Below are 21,232 nucleotides of genomic sequence, written 5' to 3' on the forward strand. Positions count from 1 at the left end.
AATACGTACCGTTCCACCCCTAATGGGTATCGGATCATAGGTATCGGATAATTTTTTTTCTCCCCTCCGATATCCGATCTAGCGTTTTGGGCCAGTATCGGCACGATACCGATGCCGTGGATCGGATCGGGACATCCCTACTAAAAATATTTTAGTCTAAAATGCTAGTTTCAAACTGAAAACATATATACAGGGTTCCCGCGGATCCTTATAAAGTCTTAAATCAGATTTTTAAAATGTAAGCCCATGAAAAGTCTTAAAGTCTTATTTTTACGTATGAAAGGTCTTAAAGTTTAGATGACTCTTTGACTTAGACGTATCTAAATGCTTTCCAAATTAAAACTATCTAATTAGTGTGCCGTACGGATTATTTTTCATTATTCTATCTTTGTGGATTTGCTTGTTCACGTGACATTTTGCGTCATTCGCGGCAGCATTAGCCTACATCTGTCTCCTGCACGCGAGAGGAGAGAGGGAGAAGAAAGTTGGTAAATGTCAGTTCAATTGTAAGTTCATTCTTTATGTGCTTAGGATTGTGCGATATGTATTGTCTATGATGATATTGTAATCGTTTTAACGATGTACGAAGCACTGTGAGCTGACGTCGCATTTGCTTTCACTTTTTCATCGCATTTTCATCAGTGCGTGATGTGTGCAGTTATAGGTCCCCAAATTAGTTTTTGTTTTATATATATATATATATATATATATATATATATATATATATATATATTATGTTATAAATTAGAATATTAATATTACATGAGCAAGAGTGCCGTTTTCCCGTGCACAATTGCAAATGTGATATATTTAAACAGTTAAATATAGAATATTTCGCCGACGAGAATTTCAAAATGAAACCTTAGCATAGTCTCCATGCAACAGACAGCGATGATTTTTTTTTAGGGATGCACCGAAATGAAAATTCTTGTCCGAAACCGAAAACCGAAAAAGAGTAAACCAAGGCCGAAAACCGAAACACCGAAAGAAATAATGCCAATTATTAGTACCATTGCATTTATGGCTATGACTGTACTAACTTTACTAAAATCAAGGCATTGCAATTGCATAAATTAATATTAAAGTTTCAAAGAATAAATCAATTACAAATTATGCAAATATTTATTTAGCACATTGCAACAATGCACAGAATAAAATAAAATTCAAACTAAAATATTTAACTTGACCCCACTCATGTGTACATTAAATAATAATGTACAGGCCTACTGGCCTGCAGAAAGGTTTTAAAAGTAAATGTAATGTAAATTTAGGTCAAGTGCATTTTAAATTTTTCTCTGTAGGACTACTACAAGAAAGTGCATTCAGAACAAGTGAACTATATGCTATATATTACTATATGCTCATGGACGTGAGTTGCAACAACATTAAACAGCTCAGGTAAACACACTTCTGAGAAATGTTGTCTGCTCGGCATGACATAACGGGGCTCAATGTGCTCGATCAGCCTACGAAATCCCACATCTTTTGTGTAATGCCCTTTGCCTTGACACCATCACTGGGAAACTTCCTTGCCTTTTCAAAAACGTCCGCCACAGACGGAGTGGGTTTGCTCGGAGGCGTTTTCCTTTTCTGTGCCGCGTTCCTCTCATATTCAGCATAGCGATCGGAATGTTTGGATTTCAGGTGATAAACCCCACGTGGAAAAAGTCTTTGCAGATGCACCCCCTCTTGAAATTTCGGCATTACATGTTTTGCAAATCGCTGTCCGTGGGTCTTTCTCACGGGATATACTGAAATACGTCCACACCGCAGACATGTTGCTTCAGACAAGCACGTGCAGTTTGCGGTTTCTGTTTGCGTCATCACAACATTTCGGCCGTATTCATACTTTGCAGTCACGTGACAACCATGGATACCTGGCGGGCAACAAACGGGTATTTTCAACGTAGAGTCCTGTAGTTCCAGGTCTTTCTAGTAGCTATCAAGTCTGTTAGCGAGCTAGCTGCATAACTATGGACTAGGATTAACTCCAAGGTAGCTAAATTGTGTAAAGCAAACAAGTTTTTTAAGATAATCGAGCAGTAATAATTCCTCCGTAAATAATCTAGCTCTACTGTTGGGTCATCTCTGGTTCTCATTGAAAACCATAGATATCATAAACCTCAAAGCAACCTATCACACACATTTGTTGTTGTTAGCAAAAGACGACAGCTGTTACTGTGCGTTCACACCACCACCGGCGAGAGCGTCAAAGTGCCCGGAAGTCATTCATTTTCAATGAATTTTGCTGCTCTCGCTGGCGGGGGTGTGAACGTACAGTTAGCCTAGCTTAGACTCATAACACAAACAGCTGACTCGCCGAACCAGCTGGTGGTGTTGATTGACGAAACTACAGGGTAACTTGAAGACACGATTAATTACATGATCATACACCCATTGTATTCAAACAAATGTTGAAATTACCTTTGATGGAGTGATGGAATGATCACTGCACAGACGTGTATACTGTGAAGGTTGCTTATCTCATCTCATCATCGCACAACAACTATCTGGCATGTCGTTTACACCTCAAAACACCAACTTTTGTATAGTAAAACTGGCGACGTCCTGGCAAGATCCTTGATTAGTTTACTGGGTTTCGTTGCTGGAGAACGACGTTCTTGCCCGCCCAGCCAGTACTTGTGACGTCACGTGCAAAGTATGAATTGTTTCGGAGACCATAAACGTCTCTCGAGCTGTCGCAATCCTTTTTGGCGCTCTGTTGTGTGACTCCGTTATTTATTGAACCTCAGTTCAAGCAAACGGCACATGAACAGACCACCTGTTCCGCTTTACAGCACGAAACAAATCATGAATGAACACAGGGCTCCACCATATTGTATGGGCTCGACATTACAGTTTTTCTCGATTGCTTAAACACTATAACCAGGCTTTTGAACTAAAATTTCAAAACCATAACGCCATTTATCAAAAAGCACACCCATTTCACTAAACTATAAACACTATTCCCTGTCTTGACACATGAGTCAGATTTGTTGAACTGTCACTGCAAAACTCAACACACAAATCCCTTCATTTCTCATTGCTTAGACCATGTTGTCATTTAGAAAGCACTAGCACTCAATATTGTTCACTCAAGTCAGCACAGCTTCAGCTCAGTTAGCACACAATTACCCAGCTGGAAACACTAAGAGTCAAAATTTAACACACATCAATCAGAACTTCAATAGATATATAAAAGGGCCCAGATCAGTTTATTGCGTTTTGGAACAATGGATCCAGAAAGACAAGGAAGAGGGATAAGAATGAGGAGGAGGAAGGGCAAGAAGACAAGCAGTCTCAGATGAAATTCAAGCCACTCTAGTTGCCCATGTCTTTATCAATGTTATGACTATGAGGGAGGCTCGGCTACAAGTAAGGCCAAATTTAAGTCGCTTTACCATCGCCTCGAGAACCTTCAGGGAGGTGTGGTGGCAAACAAAATTCTATCACTGAATAAGAGACAAACATTTCCAATAGTCTTTGATGAGGTTTATTTTCTTGCAAGAAAAGGCCAGCAGTTGTACAGTCACACAGAGTGACACAGAGTGTGACAGTGAAGGGAGGGCATCCTTTCTCCTTTATAGTCTTGACTCACAGAATGTTATCTTTCTAGGCAAATGATGGTATTTCAACCATATGTGGAACATTCTTAGACGTATCCATTATTGTATCCTTGAGTGGAGGCCCTCCTGTTACGTCCCAACACTCTTTACCATTCCAATACAATTCGAATTCCATATTAGAATAGGGTTTGTGTGTGCTCTTTTACTGTCATATGTTGGTCACACACATCTTACTGTAAGTAAATATAAAAAAAAAAAAGAGTAAAAAAAAAAAAGAGTAAAACAGGAACAAAAAAAAATTGTGTGTGTGTGTGTTTTCTGTGTATGAATAAAAATGTGCCAATGTTGGTTGTGTCTTTTGTGTTCCTCATGTGAAAAGGTTTGTGATGAGGGGAACCACAAGCAACATAACTTACCAGTTTTGGAAATGTTGTTTTGAATTTATTGCACCAGTGTCTTAGACTATGTTGTAGTGTGTGTGATTTTGAGGGCTTGTGTGTCCTGTCTGAGGGCAAAGTTTGGTTTTTCAGCAAGAGTGAATGGTTTTGAGTGTAGAGCTTCATTTTGACCTGAAAATAGGATGTTTGGAGAATTGGGTGAGACGTTATGGATTTGTGTTTATAGTTTTGAGAATACGAGGCATAGTTTCAAGAAATGTGTTTAAGCAATCGAGAAAAACTGTAACACTTATCTGGGACAAGTGGATTTTTTGTTGTTTAGAAAAAATGTCCATATATAGGTGAAAATGCCCCTGGAAATCAATTTAAGGTGACAAATATTGCCCCTTCATAAAAATGTTCATTTCTGTCACTGCTGTGAACTGACCACTGCATAGAATATGAATAATATGAATATCTTTGTGAGTCTGCTGTCAACAACAGGCCTAAACCAGCCAGGGTACCAGTACTAAAACACAATCAGTATAATATCATCTAATTATTATCAACACAACTTTGAAAATAACGAGATATATTTTTGTCAATATTGCGACGATGTAATACCTAATGTAAGGTATTAATTTTTATTTCTTCAGGTCTTAAAAAGGTCTTAGGCGGCGTTCACATATCGCGCCTAAAAACGCATAGAAAACGCTAGGCGCGTCGCGTTCTCCTTTTTCCAAAGCGCTTGGGTGGTTGCGCTCCGGAGGCGTCTGTCGTTGCTAAGCTTGGTTCTTGTCACGTGACCTGCGGTGCGCTTGCGGCATTCTGAAAAGTTGAGATGTTTTTATCTCGATGCGGCGCGGACGCGCTTGGAAAAAATCGAGCGTGTCGCACCGCGACCGCGTCGCTTCCATTATGAGCGCGCATACCGCGCGCCTACATTTGAAATAACGAACTTGCGCGCGCAAAAGACGCGATATGTGAACAGGCCCTTAAAAAGCCTTAAATCTTTAGTGTGGAGCAACCCTGTATATAATTTGAACAATAATAATCTCTTTTTGTTAAGAGGTGAACACTTTCTCGTGTATGTTGTTTTTTGAAAACCCAATTCAATTGTATATTTTTTAAACATTTTTCTTTTCCAGTTCCATTTACTGTACAAAATGCCTAGAAATGTTACAATCCGTACAGCAGCATTGTGTGAAATTACTGTTTTGAAACGCAAGGATTTGCTTTCACTCTTTGCCGAGTACCCTGAAGGTAATAACTTTTTGGAATACTTTGGGATTTATGAAGAATTCTCAATTTCGGGACAATGATCATATCTTTTTCTAAAGCTGGTGTTAAGATTGCCACAGCTGCCAAGAAACTTCTTCAAAACTTCAAGCATCCCTTACGTGAAGCATGTGCATTTGGAGTTGCCTCCGTCCCAAAAAATGTTGCATTTGAAAAGGACATGGGCATCAAACTTGAGGTTAGTGACTGAAGGACTAGGTTTTACATAAGATAATAATCACATTATTGGTGCACAAGTTGGTCCGTAAGTTATTTACATGACGCAAGCAAACCTCTTCACTCCAGTTTACATGCAATTTTCATTATTCTTAATTATTTGCTAAGAATTGTGGTTATTTTTACCGCTATTTACCGCATAATTAATTCACATACAGTAGGTGTGTTACTGGCCACTGTTTTAATCTACTTCATCAAATGCAAAACACATTTCTATAGACTTGGATTTTTTACCAGTGACACTGGTGTTTTTTCCCCAATGTTTTCGACCATCAGTATACTGCATTATATTAATGTTGTGAACATTGTCAACATGAACTCTTTCCTTCTTCACCGCTATCTTTACGAATCTGCTCATGACAACATCATCCGTGTACGTCAGTAACACATGCACACTTTGATCAGAGTGGAGTAGGTGCGATGTGTTTATAAGTGCTTACATGCATGTTTAGTGTGATTAAAATCTGCATACGGCACATATTTTACTACGATTATGTCGCATCAATTTGATTGAGGTACTGTGTACATAAGATGAAATGTAATCCCAATATTGCCTAAATCTCATTATAATCGCATTATGAATGTGCATACAAACATTGTCATTGACTATTTTTGAAATGGATCCAAGTTTTGTTTTAGGGTAAAAACCCTTTGAAAACCTGTTAGGGTATTGTCACAATATTTGTACAGATGTCCTAAATGACTGCAACACTTTTGTTATAGACAAGGGATCAGAAGATTTTTGGTACATTCTTGGAATATGTTTCAAAGCAGGCTCCTGAAGTTCATGTGAGTTTGGTGGATTTATATTAGAGCTGTCAAATTGATGAATCGCATCTAACATAAATGTCTGTTTTTGAATAATATATGTGTGTGTTTGTGTGTGTGTGTGTGTGTGTGTGTGTGTGTGTGTGTATGCGCCATTTTACAGAATTGGTTCAAAGTCAGAGTTGGATTTTTTTTTTGCCTTTTTCCACAAATTTTGTATGTATGCAAATTGTATAATATCCAAGGTACACATTTCTAGTAATTGTGCAGTTATCATATTGTATTTTCAGAAAGTTTTGGAATATTTTTCCTCTCCCCACATTTGTCACTACCGAAACACAATAATAAATCATTTAATAAGAAGCCTTATATTGACCTATTAATATTTTGTTTACATTATCCTTGTAAATATATTTTTTTGCTATTTAAACAAAAAGTTTTCACAGGTAAATCAATAACAATTACAATTTTAACAATATTTCAAGCAATTTATAAGATTTGTTGTATTTTTAACCCAATCTTTCTTTATAAAATGAATTAAGTTAATCATACTGATTTCAAAGTTAAGGATTCATTAGTTTGAATATACATTGAACTAGGGCCGCAACGACACGTCGACGTCATCGATTACGTCGACTATGAAAATACGTCGACACGCATGAAATGCATCGACGCGTCACATTAATTATTTACGTTTAAATATCGAGTAATGGCGGCTTCTGCTTCATGGTGAAAATGACAGACCACGATCATCCAAAGTATGGGAATAATTTAAACTATGGTTTTTAAAAGTTATGCACATGTAGACTGGAGACCTGCACTCCCGCGGGACCCAACGCAACAGAGTGCGGCGCGGAAATATGGATCTGATGGCTGAGTGCGGGCGTGGGCGGTAATGCACCCGTGTGTGTGTGCTGGCGGGAGAATAAAACGATTCGCGAGACTCCCGCAAAATAGAATTATCTATAAATTGAACATCTATAAACAAATAAATTGTCATTCATCTGTTGCACAAAAGCAACAATAACAAACAAAATAGAAACGATTTACAGGCCAGAGTCTCTATCTATTTATAACATGTTTGCAGCGTTGAACAATGTAGCCAATCACAGACAGATGTGTTGATTTCTTGAACGCAAATCAGATACATCAGTCCGCGCAGGACTAATGTAGACTTTAAAAACAAATGACAAACGTTATATTTACATTAACAGTAGCCTAGGCTGCAATCTAGTGTAGGTGAATCTTTTTGCAGATAAACACAAGTGCATTTTCGGACAAGTTAACCCTCTGATGGTCTTCGTTTAGCAGTCACACTGGGGGCCTTCCTGGTCATAAATGACCGGACACCTAAAAATGAAACTTCCTCCATCCCAGTAAAAACCAATGCAATTTATTTTTGTTCTATAATATTTATTCTTTTTAATTTAGAATTTTGAGACAATTTGATTGAACTTATTAATATTTATGCAATATTTATAGTTCATTTTTTGCCATTGAAATTAATGTTTGTTTGTTTGTTTTTTTGATTTTGAAAAAAAAATAAAATTCTATGCAGTATTTTCGGGTAAAATAGAGACTAGGCTTTCAGAAAAAAATAAATTAAAAAAAATTCATCAATTTATTAATAAAGTTATTGCATGGGTTTACCACTAGATGCCTGTATAGCTCTAAATGGAGATGTTTGTGAATTCTAGTTGTTTTTGGACCAAATTACTTACTTTTAAGATGTGGATTGAATGTATTTTTTTAGAAATTCTCAAATAATACTTTTTGCCAAGGTTTATAACATTTTATTAATTATTATTTTAATAATTTTAATAATTATTATATTAATTATATATACATATATTAATTAGAATTATTAATTATGTTATGTTTTTCACTCTTGATGTTTTAGAGCTTCACCCCTTCATTGCTGAGCATTTTTTTTCTGCATCGTGGCTGATTTTTAGAGAATTTTTGTGTTTTTGTCAATTTCCCATTCATTTCCTATGGGGGTAATTTTGACCGAAGACCAAAATCATAACTAATTTTTTTACGACCACTTAGCATGCTCGGATCATGAACTCAATTTTTTTCTGTGTTCACATACCTAATGCCAGAAAAGTCACCAAGTTTCGTAACATTCTGATGAAGCTGTGATTTTTAAAAATTCAAAACAGATTTTTGTAATCTGAATTTATTGGTGTGTATGTGTATAAACGTGTGTTTGTATGTGTGTGTGGGTGGGTGTGAATTTTTTGCACTCTTGATGTTGTAGAGTGTCACCCCTTTACTGCGGTGTACTTTTTTTTAGAATCGTGTCCGATTTGTAGATTGTACAGACAAAAATTCAGAGAATTTTTGTGTTTTTGTAAATTTCCCATTCATTTCCTATGGGTCGGTCATTTTTGACCGAAGACCACGAGTGTGACTCTTTTTGTTTACGACCACTTAGCATGCTCGGATCATGACCTAAATTTTTTTTTGTATTCACATTAGGGCTGTTTTCGACTAAGGATTTTCATAGTCGAATCTGATTCGTTAGATTTTGCCGTAGTCGACTGATAGTCGAACCTTTTTTTTTTTTTGTTTTTTTTTTAGATAGCAGCTAGATTTTTTCCATTTCAAAAAAAAGAGCTAAAAAACACATATATATCACACATATATCATAACATTTCATAAACATGAGGAGCAATATGAGAGAGACATTTGGTGATGGTTGTTTAGGTACATTAAAGCACGTAAAGCTTTTTCACGCCCATGAGAACCGCGTGGAGTCAACTCACAGCCGCTCCGCTGCCCTGCTGAAAATGTGAAGCAGAAACGCTTAATATCAGATAACGTCCATAATAATTGGACTCTGGGTTCGATTTTTTGACCATTTTCAGTGGTTATGAGGAGCAATATGAGAGGGAAATTTGGTAATCGTTGTTTAGGTACATTAAACAACGTAAGCTTTTTAACGCACATGAGAACCGTGTGGAGTCAACTCACAGCCGCTCCGCAGCCCTGCTGAAAATGTGAAGCAGAAACGCTTAATATCAGTTAGCGTCCATAATAATTGGACTCTGGGTTCGATTTTTTTTTACCATTTTAAGTGGTTATGAGGAGCAACATGAGAGGGGAATTTGGTAATCATTGTTTAGGTACATTTAACCACGTAAAGCTTTTTAACGCGCATGAGAACCGTGTGGAGTCAACTCACAGCCGCTCCGCAGCCCTGCTGAAAATGTGAAGCAGATTTTTGAATACATTTTTATTTATTTACATTAGTAAGCTACAGGACATCATCTTTCAAAACATGACCTGCGCGAAAGCGAAAAAATAAAATAAAAATGGTACCCAGCCCTTCTGAAAATGCGACTGCGTCTCTGTCCCCAGCACATTTCAAACCAAACTGACGCCCATGTATTCGACTATGAGGTTCATAGTCGAATCAGACCTCTCCGAATCGAATCGTCGAATCCTCGACTATTAGAAGTCAGCCCTAATTCACATACCTAATGCCAGAAAAGTCACCAAGTTTCATAACCTTCCGATGAAGCTGTGATTTTTAAAATTTCAAAACAGAAAATTTTTCGGTCAGAAATGACCGAGGACCATCAGAGGGTTAATTGAGTAAATCATACTCCCACTACGGTAATTAATAACAGACTATATTAAACACATTTCCTAAATAGGCCTGTGACTGTATCTTACATTTTATGAAATAGTACCATTAGTTAAAAGCTTAAAAAAGCTTAAAATGCTTCCTGTTCGCATATTTCATAATAAAATGACAATTACCCTTTCTGAAATATTTTTTTTTTTTGTCATCATTCATAGATTTCATGTTAAAATAATATACAGATGCACTACCCTCTTCAAAATACAGCTGATATATTGTTGTACTTATTTATTGTAAAGTTTGCCAATGGATAAATCAGCTAATCCCAAAAATAATCATTAGATTAATCGGAAAAATAATCGTTAGATTAGTCGACTAATCGAAGAAATAATCAATAGATTAATCGACAACAAATATAATCGTTAGATGCAGCCCTACATTGAACCAAACACTATAATAACATCTTAGTTGATAATTCAGAATACTTTATTTTAGGCAAAACATGCATGTTTCGGTCATGACGGCACATTTTCGGTATTGACAGTAATGTTTTGGTAACGACCACAATACAGAATTTTAACTCACATACTAAAACACTACTAAAACATACCAAGATACTAATGATTTGTATAACTGCTAAAATGTTGATTATTTTATAAAATGTTTTTTTTTTTTACTTTGCTTTTTAAAAGAAATCAAAAAGATATTTTTAAAATCAATATAATTTTCGCAAGATGAAATTTAGGGGTTAGGGTTCGGGTCAGCCACTTCCCAATTGAAAGTACCCAATACATGACGATTTTATATATATATTAATATTTATATTTTAAATATTATTGTGGGATTCAATAGATAACAGAAGGATCTTAGTAAACATCTAAAATTTGAATACAGGGATGCAAACAGCGCGCTTTTTGGCGCCTCACACTTTTTTCTCGTCAGTTTGGGTGACTTGGGTCTGAGAGGGTCCGTCTGATTATAATTTCACGAAGTCATCTGAAGCCATTCCATAGCTTAATGTGAGGGACAGAAGACTATTTACATCATTTACGGAAACTCGTTTTCCCTCCTCTGCGGCTGTCAATCATTCTCCATTCAGTCAAACAGCGCGCGCGCCTCGTCCGGTTACAGCAGGATGCACGGTAAAACTCTCTCCAATATGATATATTCACATTATAATGCTTGATCTGTAGATAAAAGGCTGTGGATTTGCATAAAATGACTTTATTTTGTGTATGTGTATTTTATGTTTGTTGCTGTTTTTAAACGACTCGCTACCGTGTGCCTGCTAGATCACACACATCACAAGGACTATGAATCTGCATCAAACGCACAATACCTGGAATTTAAAACTGTGAAGAAACAAATGATCAATAAACTGTTGGACAGATATACACTAGGATTTATGCGCTCGACATTTCTTCGCTTTGTGCCGTGAACTTTTAAATGCGCACTTGTGCAGCGCAGCGCTGCACACTGTGACTCAATGTTGCTTTGAGCACATCATTCTGCATCCGCGATGCGCATACGCGCTTTGTGTTCTCTATTTTGAAGCGTTTCATATTATCATGGTTTTGCGCACTGAAAGATTATTAAAAGCCTATATTTTTTTATACCTAGCCTGCACAATACATTTAAAATAAGCATAATTTAATTGTATATTATTTCTGTGTAGTGTAGTGTAGGCTATACACTTCTGAATTCTTGACATTCATATATACAGGGTTTCCGCGGGGTCTTAAAAAGTCTAAAATTCTGAACTTTAAATTTAAGGCCTTAAAAAGTCTTAAAAACGGCCAGATTTTCATCCTAGGTCTTAAATTTCATTTAGTCAGGTCTTAAAAAGTGTTTACCCTCGTTCATTTCCAGAAACGCTGGCCGCAGAAAGTTATTACAAAGTAGCAAAAAAGTATCGAGTTGTAGCCTACAAAGCGGAGCTCTAGCAGGGGTCTCCAACACGTTGCTCGCGAGCTCCAGTCGCTCGTGGCTTGATATGAGCTAGCTCGCCAGAGGCCGTTCACATATCGCGTCTTTTGCGCGCTCAAGTTTGTTCAAATGTAGGCGTGCAGCAAGCGCGCTCATAATTAAAGCGACGCACTAATTTTTTTACCAGACGCAACGAGATGAAAAAAATATAAACTTTTCAGAATGCCGCAAACGCACCGCAGGTCATGTGACAGGAACCAACCAATCACCCCTTTTCATAACAACATTGAAAGCTCAGTCAACATGAAGGATGGGGGTGCACCCAAACACTACTAATAAATATAAGCTAATGTATAAATGTCAGTAATTTATCTTTTTTGACTCATTCTTTTTATAAAAAAATTATTTAAAGGCTGAAATATGAGGTTTATCTTTGTATAAAACCTTTTTGTCAAAACTTTATTTGAACTTGTACATGTTAGTAGATAACATGTTGCAAGACACTCTCAGAATCTGGCCATCACTTTTAATGGTATTTTATTGTTACGTAAACAAAAAGTGCATATTGATGCTAATCAATTTGTTATTTGCTGTTTTTCGACATAAAACTTGTTGAATTGACTTAATTCTGTAGTATTAGTACTTCTTGAACAGGATTCTGTGATAACCGTGATAATTTTGGTCACTTTAAACATCTCATCATTTCCTCTCTTGTTATGATCAACTATGATCAACTAAAATCAACAATAATTGTGTTTTTACAATATAATATGCAAAAGTACAATTTTCTATAAAAAAAATCTACCTCTCCCTCTCTCACACACACACACATCAGATAATCCTAGATAGATAGAAAGATAGATAGATAGATACTCTAATGATTTCGAGGTAACTATCTAACTTGGATAATGCATCATGTAGGTCTTAAATTTCAATCTTTATGGTCTTAAAATCTCTTAAAAAGGTCTTAAATTTGACTTACTGAAACCTGCAGAAACTCTGTATTAGGGGTGGGAGATATTGACAAAAATGAATATCTCGATATTTTTTTCCAATAACTCGATATCGATATTCAGACGATATTTTTGCCATCCTTCAAAGAAATGTGTGCAAACTGGCAAAGAAAGTCCATTTGGTCTTTTGACTTGCTGCATTTTACCTATGTAGGCTATAAAAGAAACAATAAAGGAGCTAACTAAACAGAATCTGAGGAAGCCCCTATCTTTTTCCACTTACAAAAAAAAAAAAAAAAACGGAACTAGGCACCTTTTGCAACAGTGATTATTAAATCAAACAACAATATTGTTGATGATAAATTCAAAGTAAAAAAATATATATTTTCAAAACGCTATAAATCCATCCATTTTTTCCCCAAAACGCTATAAATCCATATAAATCCAAGTCTTTTCTCTTTTATTTTTCGTGTTTGCATTTATGAGGAAAAAACAATATTAGGCTACGTGTCAGTTCTCCATTATGGACGCGAGTGCTCTGAAAGCGGCAAAAAGACTAAAGACTTTCAAACTTTCACAGAGACCTCAAAACAAAAAGCACAAAGCCTTTCTTTAAAACGAATTTCGTTTTGTATTAATTGTATCTTAATTTTAATAAATTTTTCATTAACCAATTTCCTGGATTTACATTAAAATACAAATATAGGCTAGCAATCACAACATAAGGCGCCGGTGCTTGAACTGGAGATTATCATCATGAACCAAACCGTTGCCTACTCGCCTCACAGGCCTAAAAAATGTGAAATAGATTTACAGAAATCTGGTTCTAAACAAATCCATCCAAAACAAAATAAAACTATGTAGCCTAATAAATGTGCATTTCTCCGTTGCGTTCACAGCCTACTGCGAAGATCGCGAGTCATAGCCTATCATCAACTTCATCTTTGCAGCCGACACAGAAATTAATAAACAATTTAAAATGTCTTATTGCATTACTTTACATATTCATAATCATTACTTTTGGTGGATCTTTGAGGCAGCTTTTTAGGTTTATGGCGTTTTGGAAAAGAGCTCTTCGCGTTTCACCAAGGCACAGCGGCCCTTCAGCACATAAGAAAAAAAGAAGAGAAAAAGCACGGACTTACTAATTACGAAACTTTGATGTGGTTGAACAGGTGAAACAGTCACAAATTCCTCTGCAACTCAAACCTTCTCAGTAGGCTACGAGTTATGAAGGAAGAGAACAGCATTACAGTTTTCAGCGCGTCCTCCTCTGATTGCTGTGTTCTGACTGAAAAAGTGCGTGCAGGAGCACATGCGCAAACGGTTTGTAAAATGTCCTTTTGTAAAATGACATATGATAAAATAAAAATAATTAATATATCATTTTAAAAACGGTTTTGCGCATGTGCTTCTGCGCGCACTATTTCGAATTTAGCCTACGTATGCGTTTTTGACGACGCGGGACCATGGGCTGGGCCACTCGGAGGGTGCTTCCGGGAATAGTACTGCCCTACAGTATTAAAAATCGCTACATATAATTGTTTAGAAGGTTATTGTGTGCGTTATTTGTTTTCTCTTTAAATTCTTTCAGCTCTTTTCATGTTTGGGGGGTCGGATTGTACAAATTATGAAATATTCGATATCCCAATTTTGCATATCGTCCAGACAACAATTTGGATATTATCGTCTAAACGATATATCGCCCACCTCTACTCTGTATATAAATATAAAATTGTGAAATGTATGATTAGGGCCTGAGCACCAATGGTGTGAGGACCCTCTTGGAATTGCACTGTTTATTATTATTGCCTGATTGCATTTTATAAGAGTACTAATAGTAATTTGTTTTTATTAACATGTTTAGATTTTATAAAAGTACTGTGCAGATCTTTTCAAGAATTACTTTTTGCTGCTGATTTATACACTCACTAAATTTAATAAAAATACATTTATGTAATATTTAAAGGTGTTAACTGTAATCTTGCACTGCAAAATGATAACTTACAAAGGATTAAATTCATCACAATTATGTAAGTATCTGGATATTTGCCGTGGGGCGAGGGCTTCGATAACCTCTCTCTTTTTTGACCATACATGTGTTTGCATCCCTGTGAATACTTAAATGCTTTTTAAATGTGTTTTTTTTGGTTGTCGGACAGCAGTTTGAACCAATTCTGTAGAATGGCCCATATATTTGTGTGTGTATATATATATCTATATCTATATCAGGGTTTTTCCTGCATAGACAATTATGAGGCGGCCGCCTCCGTCAAATTTCGTGCCGCCTCCGCCTCTCGACAAAACTCGGACAGACAGTCACGTGCTTATACACTTTTTCCACCGTGACGGTTCTGTTGCGGTTCCCGCTTGTGTCCATAGTGCTGCACGGATCATAATCCGCGGGTCGAGCGGGCCAAGTAATAACAACATTCCATTCAATCAAGGGTGGAAGACAGATAAATCATTATAATGTGTTGAGTGTAATAAAGACACGGAACTCCCATCATGGTAACTTACCTAATGTACGGACGGTAACAGCGCTGTTGAGGTTCGCGCCGTTATTTATAACATATTAATTATAGTTAAGAAACAATAACGTTATATAGGCTACACACGACCAGAGTGCTGTTTTCCTGAATGCCATCACGATTGAAACCGAGATATTGATTTCATAACAGTTCAATAAACAAATAGTTACAATTAAGTTACTTACATTTTTAGACGCAATGACTGTTTTTGTTCTGTTTCAGCAGAGAAAATAGTTCCAAACAATAGAACCATAGCGCATCTCACAGCAACACGCATCTATGATTCATTACTGAATGATTCAGCGTTTTGAACTAATCACTCGAGTCAAAGATTCAATTACCCATTATTAAACCGCCTCATTCTGAATAAATCAGCCGTTTGAACGAATCGTTTAAATGAATGACTCAATGACTCGCTCATTAAGACGGCCGCCTGCCGCCTCCTACTGGCGGTTTAGTTTCATAAAGTTGCATTCTTTTCAACATTCCTTATTTGTATATTCAAAAAATATTTAAAACAATCTCATAATCTCATTTAATACAGTTATAATTTTTCAATGTAAATTATTTAATTTGATTGGTAACAGCCTAGTGTCTTATTATTTTAATTGAATGTATTGATAAAATGTAAGAATTTGAAATGAAATTTAGAGCATACATTAAATAAAATTAGGGGAAAATGCTCTTTATAAAGGTACAAAAATTATTCCGATAAGAGTGTTTTCAAAAATGAAACATTGACAATTTAAGTTTAAAGGGAGTAAAGCCTCTGTTTAGGCTATAAAGGAAATGTAATCTTGCCAAAAGAAGAACTTTTAATTTAAATAAATGTTAATTTAAAAATCAGCCTACTTCAGTGTGATATGTTACCATATTATCATGCTTAATTGAATAATTGTAATGTGATGATCAGATGCAGATATCTAAATCAAAGAATATGGGTGGTTGGCGGGTGGATTATTATTTATTTTTAACAACAGATTCGAGTGACTCAAAGTGCACCAGATTAAGGAATTTATCTTTAAAATGTACAAAATTTTCTCCCGGGGGGGGCATGCCCCCTGACCCCCCTAGTGTTACGATTTTACCACCTTCCTCATTTTGAGCCAGGAAAAACCCTGTATATATATATATATATATATATATATATATATATATATATATATATATATGTGTGTGTGTATATATACAATTTATATGTATTTGAATTGTTATGCCATTTAATATTTACTTGCCATATCCATTTTTCTAGTTTTGGAAGACAACTTTCCATCCTGACAATGCTTTTGTAAAGGTCTGGAAGTTGTTTTATTTCTGGTGCATCATTGTTTCAGTTTTCCTGAAGACATGGTTTTTTTTTTTCACCAACAATGCAGACCTAATCGGTACGTTTCTGTTTGATTTAGAGGTTTACATCATTATATTTCACTTTGAAAAATTAAACAAAACCTTATTTATAAAAACAAAATTATAGAAATGTAGTACAACCTTGAACATATTTTAAAAAATACTGTCGTCATTTAATAACTGTGCTTGGGCTTTCTGTAGCTGCAGTCCGTAACTTTTTTTTTGTCTTCAAAATTTACAAAATCTATATAAGCAAGTAAAGGCGGGCGTACACGGTGCAATTTTCGCTGTTTTTACGAGCTCGCAGATGATTTTTTTCACTCGGGAGAAATCGAGTGGAATCGGTGATACTCGCATGGTCGCGGCTCGCAGGGTGTGAGAGGAATTACGAGCCGAGCCGAGCCGAGCACGTTATGAGCACCTCCCCGACCCCCCGATAATTTTTAAACATGTTTAAAAAATTCGGGTAGTCGCCCCGATTTTCACCAGCTGTCCCCTATTGCCAAATCATACACAACCACGTCGATGGAGCTATACCTCAGTGGCAGCAACCATACAGCGTGCGCATACACTGTCTCTCTCTCTCTCTCACACACACACACACACACACACACACAGCCCTCTCCCTCTTTCTCTCCCAAGTTTTTATGTTGAAAGGCTACTTTTCTCTGCTTTACAACAAATCATTTGCACACACATTTCTGTCATTTTTTCCATCTGAAGCTTTGCCTGCATGCAACATTGACGGTCTCTGTGTTTAGCGCGAAAGCTCACGTGATTGCTGCCGGCTCGGGATAAAATTCGTGCAGGACAGTCGTGCCGTGTACCAGCTGCTTTGACGCGATTATCAGTTAAACTGACTCGCAACGTGTGCAATATCTCACGACCGATCTCGCACCGTGTACGCCCGCCTTAAATCATGAATCCATTTTCCAAAGCGTGTTTTTGTCTTATCCTGAATCACTACGGTACACCTATAATAAGTGTTTATACTCAGACTATATTAGACCGGTCGGGGCGTACCACTGTGGAGTATCCAGTACATGCGTGACTCGTCATAGACATAAACAGAGAGAAGTAGCTTCGGCTACAATGCTCTTCCACAAGACGCTTGCAGTTTGTTCATTAACCGCTAAAGCGCCAAAAGTTACGGACTGTAGCTTTAAGGTTTGCAATGTTTTGTCTAATATCAATGTCAATTTTAGTGTTTTTCAGTGAAGGCTCGGTTGCCAATTACTTTACATTTGATGGCATAATTAACATTGTTGCTGCATTTGACATACTGGTGAATCTTCGCACTGGCCTGTTTACAGAAGATGGTAATGTTTAATGTACATGTTCGTTTTTGTAATGAAAGCTCAATTAAAAAATCTTTGTAAAATGTTTATTCAAAAATCAGTTTAAGAACACTTTTTTTAATGAAAAGTTTGATTTTCAAATGTTTTTTGGTTTAAATTGCACGAATCGTATTGTACCTGTCCACTAGCCAAACAGCTCTGATTTACGGCATTAACGTCACACGTTTAATCAATTCCAAAACTGTTTTTACATCACTTTAAACTGTCATAGTAGCAGAAAGTGAACCGTAGGGAATTCAAAACCGTGTAAATAAACATGAAAATCTCCAAAACCAATGTTTTAGGATATATCAGGGGTCAGCAAACTTTTTGTCATGAAGTGCCATTTTTAAGTGTCCGAGTTAATCACTGTGCCGGCTTATTTTTTGACATGCTTGCAGAGAAAGGCTTATCAAAACAAAGTTACTGTATTTTTACTTACATCATTAAATAAAGTTGTTATTATAATAAAAAAACACATTATATTTAATTTGAGTTATTTTTAACCTTAAATCACACCACCAGCTGATAAGGCTTTCTATGTTTACAGCATTAGGTGAGATTTTTTTTTTTCTTTAGAAAATTAATCCCTATCTTGTGTACCTAATATTTATCCAAATGAGTCAATATTAAATTAAATCACAAGAATTTAATTGAATTGAAATCGTGAAATTTGTGTCAAGCAATAATAAAAAACATAGCTTACCAGAAATTGTGCCGTGTAAACATTGTAACATGTTGTCACTAAACCTAATAAAGTTCAGTTTAAGTACTAAAATGTTTTAACAATCACGATACACTTATGACAATACCCCCCCCCCCACCACCACCCTCCCCCTCCATAATCCTCACTCCATAATCCTCACTCCAAGCTAAACTCAAAAGTTGGCAGCTATGCATACACTAGACCAGGGTTTCCCAAATGGGGGTTTGTGAGTTGATGAAAGATAATATTTAATTAAATATTTCACAAAATAAAATCACATACCCATTTAAGAAATAATTATTATTGATATCATTAAGTTTTTTTTTTTTTAAGTATCTGTATTGTAGTGAATTAATAAAGTTTGGTATCGCCCATACTGACGATCCGAGTGTCCATGGGCAGGGATACAAGTATATATCTGTAGTTTCCATGAAAGCCCTGGAGCTGTCAAAAGTTTTCATCACTTTTGGTGAGAAATAAAGCTTTCTTGATCCAGGCAACATGGAGAAAGAGTAAACATTGTTAATTGATATATACTACCAAAATTGTAACAATGCAAATTTACAGTTTACAAGCTCAACTGACTCACGTTGCTCATGTTTGCTAATCCAACCACAGTCACAATGACAGCATCCAAAACGCATTTGAATATATTGGCAATGCACATTTATCCTCGCTCACTCTGCGCCAGTGGACAGAAAAAGTAAATGCTTTACCGTTGTTGGCTGGTGGTTATCTATAACCATATATTATATTTTATAATTATTAAAAATATAATTAAAATCACTATTATATAGGAAAATGAAATCTGAAATATAAAATTTATTAATTAGTTGCAATGATGCCTAAAACTTTCTCCTTCTTTCTTGTTTTCCAGGACTCGTAACAGATTTTGCAGTAATATTTAAAGCGTATCGAAGGTCTTGGAACATGTATTATGATGTCATTGCAGTTTTACCCATAGAATTTATATATTTTGCTTTCGGCGGTACAGAATACTTGAGAATTTCAGGCCTAGTCAATCTGATTCTGATTCACAAGGTATTTTAGATATTTGTATGTACAGTATTTATTTAAAACAAATTTGGATGATATGTTGTAATACTAATTATAAAAATTAAAATTGCAGAGCCTTAAAGTTGACTTTATCTTTGTAGAACTAGTGTGTGGACCACTGATCTATATAATGACTGGATAGCTCATCACGTTCTAAACTGCCACTAGGCAGTGAAGCCACCGGAAGTGTTCGAGCGGCCATCTTACGATTCCCTACCAGCAGAGGGCTCCAACGCCCATAATACAGAGATTGGTAGCTCCGACGGCACTTTTAAGATGACCCGCTGTGCAGTAAACAAGTGTAAAACGACGTTCATAAAAGGATGTAGAAAAACTGCCCAAAGGTTGTAATTCAAGCCCTATAAGTAATCATTTAAATGCAAAATTGTCGCTATGCCCGTTTTGTTTTCTCCGAGGCAAGAGTAATGCTGCTGCTTCTTCAAAAACAACGATAAAACAGTCAACAGTAGCCTATAAGAAACCTCAGAGCAGCAATAATCACAATTACGGTAAGTGTGCAATAGCGAAACCGTTTGACAGCTTCAAACGAGCTTCGTGCAGACTCCGTTTACCGTTACATTAACCCATACAATTTGTATTATGCATTTCCTGAACATGTACTTGCTAATCAAACACTTTATATGAACAAACTACTAATCTATAAAACACAATCGGTCTTCCGACCTTTTACTATTGTGTCAATTGATGTTATGCGCGAGGGAGAGAGAGCAATACACATACAGCGCTCGTGTTGTGTGAAGGCGGTGAGAGTGCGCGCGCGCGCGGCCGGGGCTCTCTCTGCTTGTTCTTATGCGCCCTTTCCACTGATCTAAATAATTCGTTGTTACGACGACTTATTTGTTCCCTCGTTTTAATAAATCGTGGACACGTTGAACTAATTCCCTCCCTCATTTTGATTGAACGAATTACAACGTGGCCACAAGATAACGTGCTGAGGTATTATTAATTCGTGGCCACAAAACAATATTCACCTGAATATTCACCAATTCACACAAATATAGGTCTGTAGTAGCATTCACTATTTAATTAATATTATCAAACTGTTTTTCTTACCTGTGAAGATAGCTCTTCGGTGAAGGCTGACTAGTTCTCGTACAGCTTTTTATTCCTTTTGCAAAGAAATTGCCGTTTTTTAATAAGCAGGAAAAATTTCCCGACTTTAAACAAATACCCATTTAAATGCTTAGGATGTTTGCGTTGTGAGAATATACAGGAGACTTTAGATTTAAAAACTGTGTCTCGTTAGGCAATGTTTTCTCAGTCAAATCATAAAATTTCCTATTGATTCAATAGAACGCGTGAGCTCACTAGGGAATACCAATATGGCGGCGCGGTGGCTTCACTGTTTATGACGTCATGAGCTATCCAGTCATTCTATATAGATCAGTGGTGTGGACTAACTGGGGTTCAAATAGGTAGTTGAGTTGATATCCTGATGCTCATCATATCAATTGTATTGTGGTTTCAGGTTTATAAGCATTTCAGCCAAAATGAAAAAGACATCTATAAAAACGTATATGAACAAAGGATAGCAAAA

The 21,232-nt window shown here is 36.3% G+C and overlaps 1 protein-coding gene across 1 annotated transcript in view; it reads left to right on the forward strand.

The window, feature by feature from the left end:
• Positions 1 to 17,965, forward strand: part of cngk (cyclic nucleotide-gated potassium channel) — a 64,344-nt gene extending 46,379 nt beyond the window's left edge. Inside the window, exons 11-15 of the mRNA XM_081390435.1 lie at positions 5,092 to 5,206; positions 5,284 to 5,420; positions 6,182 to 6,247; positions 16,481 to 16,613; positions 17,781 to 17,965. Coding sequence (XP_081246561.1) covers positions 5,092 to 5,206; positions 5,284 to 5,420; positions 6,182 to 6,247; positions 16,481 to 16,613; positions 17,781 to 17,905 — 576 coding nt within the window. The 3' untranslated portion in view covers positions 17,906 to 17,965. The remainder of the gene's footprint in view (positions 1 to 5,091; positions 5,207 to 5,283; positions 5,421 to 6,181; positions 6,248 to 16,480; positions 16,614 to 17,780) is intronic.
• Positions 17,966 to 21,232: the final 3,267 nt, after the last annotated feature.

The sequence above is a fragment of the Scardinius erythrophthalmus genome, assembly GCF_964197995.2.
Source record: "Scardinius erythrophthalmus genome assembly, chromosome: 17".
NCBI classification, from domain to species: Eukaryota; Metazoa; Chordata; class Actinopteri; order Cypriniformes; family Leuciscidae; genus Scardinius; species Scardinius erythrophthalmus.